Source organism: Perca flavescens, chromosome 3 (genome assembly GCF_004354835.1).
Source record: "Perca flavescens isolate YP-PL-M2 chromosome 3, PFLA_1.0, whole genome shotgun sequence".
Classification (NCBI taxonomy): Eukaryota; Metazoa; Chordata; class Actinopteri; order Perciformes; family Percidae; genus Perca; species Perca flavescens.
This window is the reverse complement of record NC_041333.1, coordinates 13,816,836-13,831,296: the sequence shown is the minus strand read 5'-3', so window position 1 is coordinate 13,831,296 and position 14,461 is coordinate 13,816,836. Positions and strand designations below refer to the sequence as shown.

Below are 14,461 nucleotides of genomic sequence, written 5' to 3'. Positions count from 1 at the left end.
GTTACGGTAAATAAGCTAAATTCCCCAATAAGTCGGCGTGTTCCTTTAAGAAAGGTACAATTAAAACCACATATTTCACGTCAGAGAGGGATGGTTTGCAACTAAATGTCACTGACGCCATATGCATGTTGCTACTTGATACATGTGTGTATCTGTGTGCTGGGCACTGATTACCTTTCTTGAGAAGCACTACAATTCCAAGAGAGTAATGCAGAGTGCACGCAAGTCTGTTTTTTCTGTGTTTGGACTTGTGCAACTATTTTTTTTTGCAACAAAAGACTGTTTAATACCTGTGTCACCGCGGGCACATCGCAATTAAAATCCAATACTCTCCAGGTGTACATAACATGCTGAGTTTACTGACAGCGAACAGAGCTCAAATGGCCAACCGAGAAGTGGTGAGGGCTTTTATTTGAAGGGCACAGCAACAACATGATGGAAAAGATTATCACAGAGGTTGCACTGCTGGCAAATGTGAACATCTTTTAGAAGCATTAACTGGCAGCTGTTGTGAAAATTGCTCGTCAGTTTAGCTGCACAGATATTCAAAAGATATACAAACAGATGGAAATTCCTCAGAGGGGAATCATGCTGTTCTTTATCAGGAGCAATGAAACATGGACTAAAATAGGCTCGCATAAGTATTTATCTTTTAAGTTTATAGTAATTGACAACGGAGCTGCATTAAAAACATATCAAGAGATGAAGTCTAAGGGCCACATGAAATGGTTTGGGTGTAGTCAATGATAGTTTAGGAAATAGTTTACCAATCACGTAGGGGACATACAAAATATCTTCATCAGCAGATGAATAATCTCACTTATAACATCACTCTGGCAAAATGTTCTGTACCTAAATGCACATCGGCAACCACAGCTTAACATAGATTGCATGACCACTGTCAGTTACTGATTAAAATGACAAGTTCTCATCCGTTACACACCCTTGCTGAAATGAGGTCATTTATTATATTTATTTTATTATTATTATCTGCAGTGATGTAGTCCTTGCTTTTTTTCTCGCTTTAATGCCAACTTTCACTTTTAGACCCAACATCCTCATGTGGTGGCAGACTTAATTGCTCCTACGAAAGTGACCCTCTGATGAACGTTGGTGTTCAACATTAGAGCAAAAGACCACATGCAACAACAGAGTAAATGGATCAAAGTAAAAGGTTTTTTATGGGCCTATATAAAGAGCCATGTCACTATACTGTAACAATGTGTATAGGCTCATGAACCACTTGTGGTTTAGAGTAACGGAGATCAGAGAGCAAGCAGGTTTTTACTGTAGTAGAATCATTTATACAACACAGTGCTGATGACAGCCTTAATCTGTCAGCATTGGATCAAGTGGATATTGTCTTGGTTCCACCAGTTGAGTATTTAGATGCCACTTCCATATGTATAGTGCAGAAGACTGCTTCTGTGACTGACATTTATTTTTTTAAATTTATTTTTATCAAAATACAGCTTAGAAAATCTGCTTAGAAATAGGAAATATAGGATAGGATAGAATAACTACTAATAAATAATGTAATTCTGCTAAACAAAACGTCACATTCATTATTAGTTTCACTTATTTCATTTGAAGCAAATTGTATATCTGAATACAATACATATTTTCTATAGGCTCAGTCTGCCAATTAAAAAAAAAAACATTTGTATCAGAATTTTGATAAGTGCCACACTTCTAGCCCCACCCCTGCTTTTAAGGAGTCTATTGTAACATATTGTAAAAATAGCTTTTTGGCTAATTCTAGCATATTTACAGCAATATTGATTAATGTGCACTGTCCCTGTCAAATAAATGAATAATAATAATACAAAAATGAGACATATTATGCATTGTGTGCCATCAACACGCAAATGCACTCTTATGAGATGGTAAAATTCTAAATGTTTTATTTGTTATATAGGCAATAATTCCACTAAAAAGCTGTTGGTTTAATATTAACTCACTACAGTGTGTCCCTATGCCCTACTGTATATCAATATGATTACAACATGGATTTTGCTGTATGCACTTTCTAACTATGAAGTGCTCTATATTGACAGCTCTGTAAAAATATAGGCTACAATACATCACTTCATCACACTCTTTACCTGAACATGCGCCCCGGAGCTACTGACTATTCACTGACAGCAAGTGCCGCTGACAGGGTCACTTCTAAACGCCGCCCTGACGTAGGAGGCAACGACTCGGAAGACGGGGAACTTCAGAGGTCTGCTTCACTGCCTCACTATCTGTCATAGGCTGTATAAATGGGATCTCCCCCCCAACGTGGATCACACACTTGACCAATTGCGACGCGCAAGAGTCTAATGGGTCATTTGAATCCAGCGATCTTTTATAGGTAGATGTGGTACATTGTAGCCTATAGTAATTAGTTGTAGTAGAGGGGTCTGTGCGTGAGTGTGTGCGCGTGTGTTTGTGTGCATGTGCGCTCCTAGGATAGAAAGCCAAAGGAAGAAGAATAAGGAGTAGAGAGGCGGGATCGGTGTGTGGCATGTTGAAATCCAGGTTGAAGCAAATAGAGAGTCTGTGACAGATCGATCAGCACTTCGCGCTCGCTTTGTGGATTTGATGGATCAGTGGATGTGATGCCCATATATATCATCGACCGAAAATTTCCCGACACATCTGGTAAGTCGCTCACGCACCCCGAGCGCTTCTTCTAACGCGCAGCCATCTCTGTGCGTCTCCGTCTGTGTGCGATTGTGTGTGTGTGTGTGTGTGCATTATTTTGTGCGTGTGCGAGCGTGCCGGCACGGGGCAGCGTGCACCAGTTGATCATGCCAACCCCCTAGAATTCTCGCTGTGCAACAGGAGATGAGGATCTGGCACCCATGCAACTGCGTCCCTGCTCAACGGCGGTGCTGCATCTATATATTTTTATCACTGGAGAGTTGCATTTGGTCCAATTAGAACACACTTAAATCTACTGTCATGGGATTACCGCCTGGTATCTGGATTTGATTTACTGTACATCAGCTTTTCTGGTGATGTTTTCAATTTTGTGTTCTATCCCTTAGTTATCCCTAGTTATTGTTCCCATTCCATTCATACTGCTATATCAGAAAAACCACTAGGAGAGTAATTTAAGATGTGTACTTCATTTCAGCTAGATCACAGCACCTTTGGGCATCAAGTGGCCTTCTCTGGAAAAAAAAAGAAGTGATTTTAGTCTTCAGTGTGCAGATACAGGCCCAGTGCTGGAGATCATATCCCAGAGAAGGTGTTATTTTAAGTTAAAGTAGGCCACATTCCTCTACTTCTTCAATTAGCTCCATGGCATGTTCATGGCTCTCACAGATGTAGGTTGTAAAAAAAAAGTGACTTTGTGAGAGTAGTCTTGAGTTTACTTGTGTGTGTGCAGACGCATGGGTGTTTTCAGGCGTCTCAGTGAATGATGGGTTTAATTTTGAAGGGGTTCGTGAGGTCTCACAATACATAAGGGCCGGTTATGTTTCAGATATATTGTGATAGACGGACAGACAAAAAAGGGAAAGAGAGTTTTGACACATACCTTCCAAAACACACTGAGGTATACGCATCAGAGCCACATCACGAAAAGTAAAAACCAGTGACTGCGTCCTGCAACAGGAGCAGGCACAACAGCAGCAGAAATGACAGCTCAACTTACAAATAACTCACACACGTACAGTTTTAGGCCATCCTCCCTCACAGAGCAGACGTCCTGAAAGGCATCAGTGTCACGTACTATTGTAACACATTCCTTAATCCACCCAGAAGCAATGTTGAAAAGGAATGAGAATTGCCTGACGTGTACAATTCCTTTTTTCTCCTGAGTCATGTCAAGAAACCCTGCAGTAAGTGTTATGTGTGAGTGATACATAAGTGCATGTACAGTAAGTGCTCCTTAAGAGTCATACCTTACATGCCTCAGCTCACTCACAACATGAATTAGGGCCTCTCAGTGTCCAGTGTCCCTCTCTGTTTTTACGTCTTTAATTCCCTCCTCACTCTTGCGCTCATTTTTGCTCATTCCTTCACTCCGTCACTTCATTTTCAATAAATTCCACAAGCCTTTTCCTTTGTTTTTGTTGGCGTGCAACGTGTCAGGCTTCGAGCAAATTAATATAATAAACAGCCTCTCAAATGCGCACATGGTTTTATTAGAGCTGTGGGACTGCTGTCACGGTGATGTGTTTGTTTGCACAAAGTGGAAAAAGAAAAAAAGTTGACACAAAGTTTCTGCCCCCTCCTGCAGCCAGCCAGTGGGAGGTTGACAGGAAGTTCTGATTAACACATCAACTCGCGTCATTCTCCTGTCTCAGCTCCTCTTTTTAGGCCTTCAATTACTCCTTATCTGCCCATATTTTCGTGAATCACATCCTTTAAACAAAATCACTGCAAAAGGAAAGATATCCATTATATGCAGGGCCACCACTGTCGTATAGCAAATCTTATGACATGTGAGTTAAGTCATGCATGCATGCATGCAGTAGTGCTGGTGTGGAGTTGGGGAAGCAGCCTCTTGGGAGTTGTGGTTGGTGTGTACAGTAATGGCCAATTACCAGCCTGGATAATGACTGTAACCGGGGGAGTTTACTCCACATTGGGCTATTGTTTAGTCACGAAGAAGAATGATAGGGGAGTTGAGCTTCAGCAGGACTGTTGTTATAGGTGATGTGCGTCTGTGGCGGTCTACTCATTTAAAGGAAACTCACCGAGACTTTGTCCTTTGGTTGGGCGGCGCTCTCATCTCAGCCAGCACGCAGAGAGACCCACCCATCTGCACGGACGCCTCATGACACCAGCTTGTAAAAGTGTGTGTGAGAGAATGGCTGTGATTGTGGGAGTGTGTATGTGCACGTGTGCACATGCGTCTTCGTTAAAGGGATTAAGGATTAATTGCCTTCAAAGATAGACTTAACTGCTTACATGAAGTTTGTAAAGTTCTCACTTGGCCCCAGAGAGGAAAACAACATAGCATAGTGAGGAGTAGAGGAAAGTTCTCTCTTGATTTTTTTTTTCCTTCAGAAGTTTGTATTTTTGTTGTCTTTTGGTCTGGAGTGTAATGCCACTTGAGGGTAAGAATTTCCATTGTTCTTACTTTTTGCTTCAAGACTGGTTTAAAAAAAATATTCTGTTATTCTGCCAGGTGTATTTCATCTCAATTTCACTCTTTGTATTTTCTTTCTTCAGCTTGTACCTAAAAATTTGAAGATTAAACAGAATGTTTGCTTTATTAACGTCAAAATTAATACAATTTGATAGAAAATAGTATGTTGCCAAAGTACCAAAAAACAAACAAACTTCAAAGATCATTGGTTTTCAGAATTGTATTCTATTGAATGATGCCGACATGATGAAGATGTATGTGTTCAAGACAAAGTAAACATCTATGCTATCTACGGTATGTAAGGCTTCTTTTCTTCTGTATAGGGCAGCTAATGATTATTGTTTGAATCTATCCATTCACATTTCAATTAATCCATTAATCAATTATGGAAATGTCATAAAATAGTAAGAGCATTCTCAGAGCTCAAGATGACATTTTAAAATTGCTTTTTTTGTCCAAACTACAGTGCAAAACCAAAAATTACTAAAAAAAATTACATTACAGGTCATTTAGCAGACAGTTTTATCCAAAGCGATTTACAATTGCTATGTATCAGAGGTTGCACGTCTCTGGAGCAACTAGGGATTAAATGTCTTGCTCAGGGACACATTGCTTGATGTATCGCAGTGGGAATTGAACCCAGATCTCCCACACCAAGGCATGTGTCATGACTGCGCCATCAGCACCGCAAATTACATTTCATATAAACCAGAGAGAAGCAGCACATTCTCATGTTTAAGAAGCCGCAAACTTGTTCGACATATTTGCTTGATAAATGACGATTAATTGCTAATCATAATTCTTGCCGATTAATTTCCTCGTCAACTTTCAGTTCTACCTCTGTCGTTCTCCCTCTTTCCTCAGGTGAGTTGATACAGCCGGCAGCTGAAGCAGGAGACCTGAGAATGATGGAAACCAACCCCCCCAAGTCAGCTAAGAAGCCCCGCTGGACCTCCCTGGAGGTCGGCCTAACTACTATCGTCTCCTTGCTCTTTATCGTCATCGTCGCCCTCATCATCCTCTTTGCCACACAGAAGACTGGTGAGTACTACAGAGAGGACAGAGTGACTGTGAGAAATATGTGAAGACCTGAGTGGCTCCTAGAAAAACAGACTCATGTTGATGAAACTTTGGTAACCACTGAGAAAATCCTAAGTGATCAAAAAAAGCGTGTCATGTAATTAAACGCTTTTTTTGGGAGGCATTCAGCGTAGAAAACACGTTCTTTTTTTTCTTGTTAGGACAATATTAAGTGAACTTTTGAAGCTGTGTACATGCACGGACCGTCACTTTGAGCAGAGTTCATGGTTAATGGCAAGCATGAAGGAGCGTGCTTAAGAGCAGCATTTTGTTCAGGTGAATAGAAAACACTTGAGCTGTGTGCTTTTAAAGCAAAGTGCAAGAGTACAACCACTGAGCCTGAAAGAAGCTTGCAGTGTGCAAAGGTCTTTTTTAGCGTTTCCTTTGTGTACCTGAAAACTTGGTGCTATATGACACGTCAGACTGTATCTAACAGGCTATATCGAGTTGAATGTCATCAATTCACAGTATGAGACATGAATCATTTAAAATGGTGAAATCACACAGGCACCCCCACCCATCTTTCCTCGCCATGGGAAACCAATCGAACCCGCTTCATTCAGATCAATCTCAGCAATATGGTTTTATTTTATCATTATGATCCTGACTTGGATAATACATTTATTAAACTGATACTGACACAAAGTCTTTGTAACGTAACATGATGACTAATAAGTCACTAGTAAGTCTAAGGTTGATGCATCACTGTGATGTGGTAAGAAAAGCTATTTACTACATTAATCAATAGATTAATTATTGACAAATGGAACACTTTCAGATGGTCAAGAAGGCAAAAACATGTAAAAAAAAGGCCTTATGACACATGGCTTGGCATATATGTGTGTGTGTGTGTTGAGCTATTATTATCTACTGGAATCTTGTGCTTGATAAATGTGTAAGCTGCCATGTCAGGAAAACTAAAAAGTTGAGTGACTATGTTTGTACCTGTGTGTGCATATCATGTGCATTCACACGTAACGCATTAACAAGTGTATTTATGGTCAAATGACAGCTCACTGTTGTGTCCGTCAGTATATTTCAGACTGAATTTAATTAACAGTTTAGCACCTAATTTATTCCTGACGGAGTGAAAGCACTTCTAAGTAGTTTTGGGTGGGAGAAAGATGAGATAACGATATAAATAAAGGGAAGATGGAAAAGAGAAAGAGGAAGGAGAGTACGAGCATTTTGACATGATGACTGATGACTGCAAAAATCCCACTGAATAATAATTTGTTTTGCATTTTCCAACAGATGAAATCTGCACCACAGGTGACTGCACACAATCAGGTAAGCATTCTTTTTGTTTGGCTGTGTGTTGTCTTCAAAGTCCCATTCTGAAGCGTTTGATTTTTCTAAGAGGTGGACAGATTGTGAAAATTCAGACCAGCCCAGGGATATCAGACATACTTAGAGAAAATGGCCACTTCAACTGTGAATATGTTGCCTCTCAGTCAAAACAGTGCTCAACAGGAACATGGGTCACACTTTACTTGATGGTATCTACGTAAGAGTGACAGGACACCATCATGAACGTGTTATAAACATTATAAACAAGTCATAAATGTTTATGACATCACGCTTCTTTTAGTTAAGTGTCATTCGGTTTTTGTCATGACAAGTTATGGCTAGGGTTAGGGTTAGGGTTCATGTGTCATGACACTGTCATGTGTCATGACAGTGTCATGTCACTCTTATGTAGATTATGTGTAAAGTAAAGTAAGTACAGTGTTACCGAAACATGTTCCAAAAGGTTGTCATTCGGATCACCTCTGAGATGTAAAAGAGAAGTTGAGAAACTGGTGATGATATATACAGCTTGAGCAAATCTATGGGATATATGAATATAAATGTTGTGCAACGTGTGTTTCAACATATGAAAATGTTGTTGTTCAGCTTTTATAATTTAGAACTTCTTGACCATGGCTGCAGTAATGGTGCTGAGACCTTTTTGTCTCACACAGACCAATATTTTTGAAAGCATAGACCAGGGTCAGTGTCATTTCTTTTATTAGTCTTTTATGCAAATAGACCCCCCTTACATATAATATTATACATTGTAGAAATTGTTCATAGGAGAACAATGTTTTTTCATGAAAAACACTGCCATAATAAATTTCATATTTATAACTCTTCCTCTAGTTTGCAGCCATTCGTATCCGATGCAATTTTGGGGAACCAATGTCCCAATTCAGTCAGATTTGACAGACAGCCTTGTCACAAGAGATCTCTCAGCTGTCTTATATAATTTAATTGCAGCTCAAAAAGGTTCACATTTTTCCAAGACTGGTGCCAAACTTAACCAATTAGTGCCAATATACTGTTACTGTTACTTTTGTAAATGGGTGCATGTTAACCTTTTTTTTAACAGGTCTATGTATGATATTGTAACTAAGTTAATTACATGGTATTTTAATTAAGTTAATTACATGGTAAGTTAATTAGATTTTTTTGTATGTGTTTTTGGGGTAACATTTTGGCAAGCATCCAAGGCTCAAGGTGGTCTATAATCTCAACTGTGCTTGCCAATGGTTAGATGAGAAGTTCAATTACACTCTCATATCTGTCTATTCACTGTAAGGCTTCAGCCAGCAGCTGGTTATGTTAACTTAGCACAAAGATCGAGAACAGGTGTAAATTGCTAGCTTGGCTCTGTCTGAAGGTAACACAATCCACACATCTAAAGCTTACACATTAACTCATATCTAGTTAGTTAAATACGTATAAAAGCAGAAGTGTAAATTGTAGTTTTACAGTATGTGTCAAACTATTTATTGGCCAGGCGCAGTAACCTCATTGTGCCTTTGGTGGTTTCCTGGGAACCTCAAAGTGTTGACAGAACTTCCCCTGGCCAAGAAATAGTCCAATATATTCCAGCATTATATTAAAATCCAATAACATCATCTAGCCTACTATCATGTGTCATAGTTTGTTTTACACTACGTATAAAACAAACTATAATGTCTCTTATATAAAAAGTAAGCTTAGTCAGCTTTAGAGGTGCTGTTATAGGGAGTTTCTTATACTTAGTCAGAGCCTGTTAGCTGTTTTCCCTTTTCCAGTGCTTATACTAAGCTAAGCTAACCAGCTACAGGCTGTAGCCTTATAATTTTCCAACTATTAAATGATAAATTTGTAGGCACCTCTGACATCCTTTATACACTTGTATGGCTGTATAATTCTACGTACAATTCACGTGCATTATGTCATACTACCGTGGCTTTTGTGTCGGTTGAATTCACATCATACTCCTATAATCAGTATATTGCAGCACATTATAATTTCTTTAGGTTAGCATCTCCTCCAGTTTTGTTGAGCTTGTTTCCACTCTGTGCAGCGTCTCGCCTCATTGAGAACATGGATGATAGTGTGGACCCTTGTGACAACTTCTACCAGTACGCCTGTGGAGGCTGGCTGAAAAAGAACATCATCCCTGAGACCAGCTCTAGATACAGCACCTTTGACATCTTACGAGACGAACTGGAGGTTATCCTCAAAGGTCAGACACCTACTCACACATCCACACAAACAAACAAACAGAAAAGGCCGTAACACAGACATGCAGGGTAACTCATCTGTGAAAGTTGGAGACCTGTGGTGCCTTTTTTCATTAGAGTAATGCATTTGTATTTAGTCAATGATTTAGAGTTTTTAAGCAACCTAGAATAGTTAGGCCTTTTCAGTCCACTTGCTTTGTAAGAGGATGGAGAACAGCATTCAGTTGCTCGAAAATACGAGCTAAAGAGGACTGTCCTTCAGGCACTGCAGCTCTATAGATATCACAGATGCCATGGGAGTTTGGCTTCAGAAATATCATGCGAGTGGACAGTTTGTCAACAGAGCTGGCATTGTCAGTGTGCGTGTGTGTGGACATTGCGTCCAGGCTGTTCTCTGAAGATGTCACCACACGGTAGTGAGAAAACTCTTAATTGCAAGTTTGTATGTGCATGTGTATCTCAGGTGTTCTGCCAGCTTTTAGCAAGCGTGTCCTTGTGGCAATAGCTGATACAGAGAATGTGAAGTTACACTGCATACTGTATGTGTGAGCGCTTGTGGATTTGTGTGTGTGTGTGTGAGGGTCCATACTTCACCTAAAGTTGTCTGTGAGAAGGCCAGTCGAGTCCTGACCAGTGGGTGCTAAATCTTGAAAGGACACAAACTTTCCACGGACAACCCAAACTCTTCATCTACCATAAATTTACAATTTATATGCCGGTCCCTTCCACTATAATAACCTTTTGCAGATTGACTGCTGGAGAAACAGAGTGATTCAGAGGGCTGAGAAAGATTGATATTTTGGGGGAAAGGGAAACCAGGGTTTAAAGTGCAGCCCATCTCAGGGACTCAGATACTTTGCACCAGCCTGGAGTACTTTATCTGTCCAATCTTGATGGAAAAACACTCTTGGGATACCACGTTATTTTCTTTTGCTGCTCTTGTGATGACTTGCAGTTTACTTTTTTATAAAGACATACCTGAATGGCTAGATTTATTTATTTAATCCCAAATTTAATCCCAATAAATACATTTTAGTATTTCACAATAATTGCTCATAACACTTTATCGTTTGAAAGGAAAGTGACCCAATAATAAGTCTTTAGCCAACAAAATGATGACTTTTAACATTAGATTTGTCTCTGTATACTGACAGCTCTCAATGTCCTCACTTCACTTTCACTTCTTGATTAACACCTTTAAACAGATCAATATAACATTTATTAGGGTTTAGAGATTGCTTTTCTTTCCAGGGTTCTTGTAGTGGTAAAAGTGCATCTTCATTCACTCTGTGTAGTGTAATTATAAAAGTGAGTACTTGAAATTCTGGCTCTTATTCCCTCGCAATGATTTGCTTGTACATGAGCTCCTGTATTATTCAGAGATTTCTAATTAGTTTTTAAACAAACAGGACATGGTTGGTATAGAATTATAGGAAAAAAGCGTGCAGGCAACTATGGGAATTGTCAGACAAAATGATGCATGTTGACTTTTTGTTGCATTGTACATTGCTAACAACTTATAGCCATATGTTATGTTCTGCTCACTTTTCCTCTCTTCTCCATGGCTTACCACCCATAAAAATCACACACAGGGTGGAAAAAGGAAAATAAACATTGCTCAACAAGGGCTCATTTCTGGCATTTTGTAACTATGTGCACTTACGTACATAGCATCTCTCTGTGTAAGTGTGTGGCGTCATTTCACACTTTGTTGTATTTTTACTGCGCCTGAGCAGATTCATCAGAGATCTCGCGGGGATATTTGCGTCCTGTCTGAAAGCCGAGATAGAGGAAAAATACACCTTTGCAGCTAATGATGAAATATTGGGCAAAGTGCAAAGGTTGGTGCTTTAGAATTGTTGACTTAAGTGCTCCAAATGCTGCATTTACGAGCAGCCACATAGCTGTTCTTAATCATTCAACAGCTTAAATCCCCACCAACCGTTGTGCTCATTCCTTGAAGGCGTCTGGCTTACCAGTCAGAGTTGGAATGTCTCCGACTGTAATGTATACACACATGTTCAGGTTGACTTTGTGTGTCCGGGTCTGTGTGTGTTTTACAGAGAAATAAAAAGAGAATGCTGTATATTAAAGATAATACTTGATATTCCAAAACCTTGCAGTAGCAACTAAGACCTATCTAGCTGTCAGAATTGACTTATATCTTAATGATATATGCCTCGGCAGTGTGAGGCCTCAGGAGGGTTGTGACCTCTGCTTTGGAGGTGACATCAAACATGCAACCTCTGATCTCGGAAATGGCTGCTGCCACCTGCTTGGAAACAGCCCCCCCGCTGATGGACGGATCCTTTTTCCTGTCAACAGCTTCAGGGGCCTGGAAACACCTGGACACTGCGGCGCCCTAGGCTGTATGACAGCAATAAAAAAAAAAAAAGGCTGTGTGCACGTGAACGTGTGTGAAAGCTGTGCAGATTTGTTGTCGCTTGTAAATGCCTTGGCTTGTCTTCTGCTGTAAAAGGCCATAAATGTTTCATAATGAGGATCGGTTCTCGAATTGTGACCACAGCTTGGTGTTTATGTGTGTGCGTGCCTGTGTGAGTGTCTTTTTCCACTTCCTAATACTCCGGTGTGGCATACTGTGCAATACTTTGCCCAATTGACCGTGAGCGTTTTAATTACTAGCTGGTTTGTGTCAGGAAGAGGAAGGGGAGAAGTACAACAGGAGAGTGTAAGAAAGGAGTTTCACTCAAACTAAACAAAAAACGGTGAATAGTGAGTTGAAATGAAGGACAAAAGGAGAGTGATAGAAGAAAAAGATATTAAGATACACACAAACCAGGGGGCTTTGAGGTGAAGTGGGGAAGAGCCCTGTAGCAAGAGGATGGTGGTATTGAGAAAAGCTATAAAGACAGGTCAGGAAATGTGAAACAGCATGTTCATCTACAAGCTATAAGTTTGAAGACGTGTGTGAGCGCACTGCTGCTCTTCTGTATTACATGAGGTGCTTCTTGCACGACTCCAGGTCTAAATCTCGTTGTATGGAGACAATTGCAGCCAGGGGCACACAACACAGGAACCAGCGTATGGGTCTTATAGAATTTGGCATCGCCAAGAGAGCGTCAAAGCACGTCTGTGACGTCAGAAAAGTGTTGTCGACGTGAGGAGTTTGGAGACTGGATGTCTGGGTTTTTCGTGTGATAATAATAACTGAAACAGAACTTGTGTCAAACAAAACCGACGGCAATAAGACATTTGAGATAAATGGTTTGTTCCCATGACCTCTGTGATATCAAAATTCCAGTCTGAACCCTTGCACAACACCATAAATACTGTATTTCTCATAAACATATCAAATAAAGATAGCAGACCAGAGGTTTGTGGCCAAGTAAAATAATATGAATATTAATGCAATAATTCTTGGCCAACAGAAACATATTGAATAAATGATCCTAAATTGACTATGTTTTTGCCAGCAAGGATTCTTATGAATAACAGGAAACAGGTTAGACCTCCACCAAGGTAAAAATGTGCCCTGTTAGCTGTTTCAAAGCCAACACTGTACTGGGTACGTACATGATGGAACTTTTATATACAGTAAAAAAGACAACATGGTACTGATTCAATGACAGACTTGGTGTGGCCAAAGTTTGGCGTGGTGGCATGGCTAGTGGAAAAGTCAGGAGCACGCCAAAGTCAATGGTTTTATAGTAGCTGGGAACAAATGTATTTACTACTTGTAGATTAAAGGACACTGTTGAGCTGTAACCACTCTAACAACATGACATCATGACGCCGCGTAAACATACTCGCCACTTTCTTTCTACTAAAGCCAAGTGCCGTGTTATCTGTATGCATTTTCCGTGTGTATGTCTACGTTGCATACAGCCGACGGCAGTCTACAACGTTCGCTTTCTAAAGCCACGTGGCGCGTTATCGCGAGGCTACGGTTAGCAAACGTCACACGCGGGTTGGGTTTAGGAAAAGAACAACCTAGGAAAAGAAGAACAGGACGGTTGGATTTAGGAACTGTGACATGTGGGTTGGGTTTAGGAAAACAAGAAATGGTTGGGTTTAGGAAAAGAAGAACAGGGTTGTGTTTAGGAAAACAACAAACATGGAAAGGAAACGTCACACGCAGGACACAAAGTAAACGCCACGCGTGGGACGTGATCCCCACTCTCCTCGGTGAAAGTCCTGCGTTTTACCCATCCACCACCCCGACCAACTTTGCTATGCGGCTTTTCGCCCTTTCATACTACTCGCTAAGGCGTCAATTCACACGCAATTACAAGGTAATGTAAGTCAATGGAGGCCAAACAGCATTGATAAACACGCTAAAAAGCGACTATGTGTCTTGATAACACGCCAATAATGGCATACAAATTGGCGTGTCATACATACGCCACTTCATGAGATCAGTCTGGTTTGTGTGTGTTACAGTGCGGATCGGTCCGCATTTTTCTGTGGTTAAACATTAGCACCAGGCAGCCAGTAATCCAATCACACACACATGATCTGTGCCCTTTTGCAGGAAGCGCCCCATGAAGGGTCCCTATCTCAGGACTTCATTAAGATTAAATGAGCACATAAATAGTGCACACATGGTAATGAGAAAACGGGAGGATTACAAAAATGAAAGGGTAGAAAGAGACTGAAGTGAAAAGCAGTCATGCAATGAGTGTAAAACAAGTAGATATAAAGGAAAGAGATGACTCAAAGCTCTGAGCAAATGAAAGTAACTGAAAAAGATTGTGATTTAATATTGAATTTAATTTAGAATATTCGGGGGAACATTAATTATGCACAACAGAACAGATGTTTTTAATACACGCTG

At 40.3% G+C, this 14,461-nt stretch overlaps 1 protein-coding gene across 2 annotated transcripts in view; it reads left to right on the top strand.

The window, feature by feature from the left end:
• The first annotated feature begins 2,216 nt into the window (after nt 1-2,216).
• LOC114550948 (neprilysin) overlaps nt 2,217-14,461 on the top strand; it is a 32,891-nt gene continuing 20,646 nt past the window's right edge. Inside the window, exons 1-4 of one of the 2 annotated variants that reach the window (XM_028571952.1) lie at nt 2,217-2,646; nt 5,954-6,130; nt 7,424-7,459; nt 9,507-9,668. In XM_028571952.1, coding sequence (XP_028427753.1) covers nt 2,604-2,646; nt 5,954-6,130; nt 7,424-7,459; nt 9,507-9,668 — 418 coding nt within the window. In that variant the 5' untranslated portion in view covers nt 2,217-2,603. Of the gene's footprint in view, nt 2,647-4,578; nt 5,058-5,953; nt 6,131-7,423; nt 7,460-9,506; nt 9,669-14,461 lie in introns of those variants that run through there. The other variant, XM_028571957.1, reaches the window with a different exon arrangement.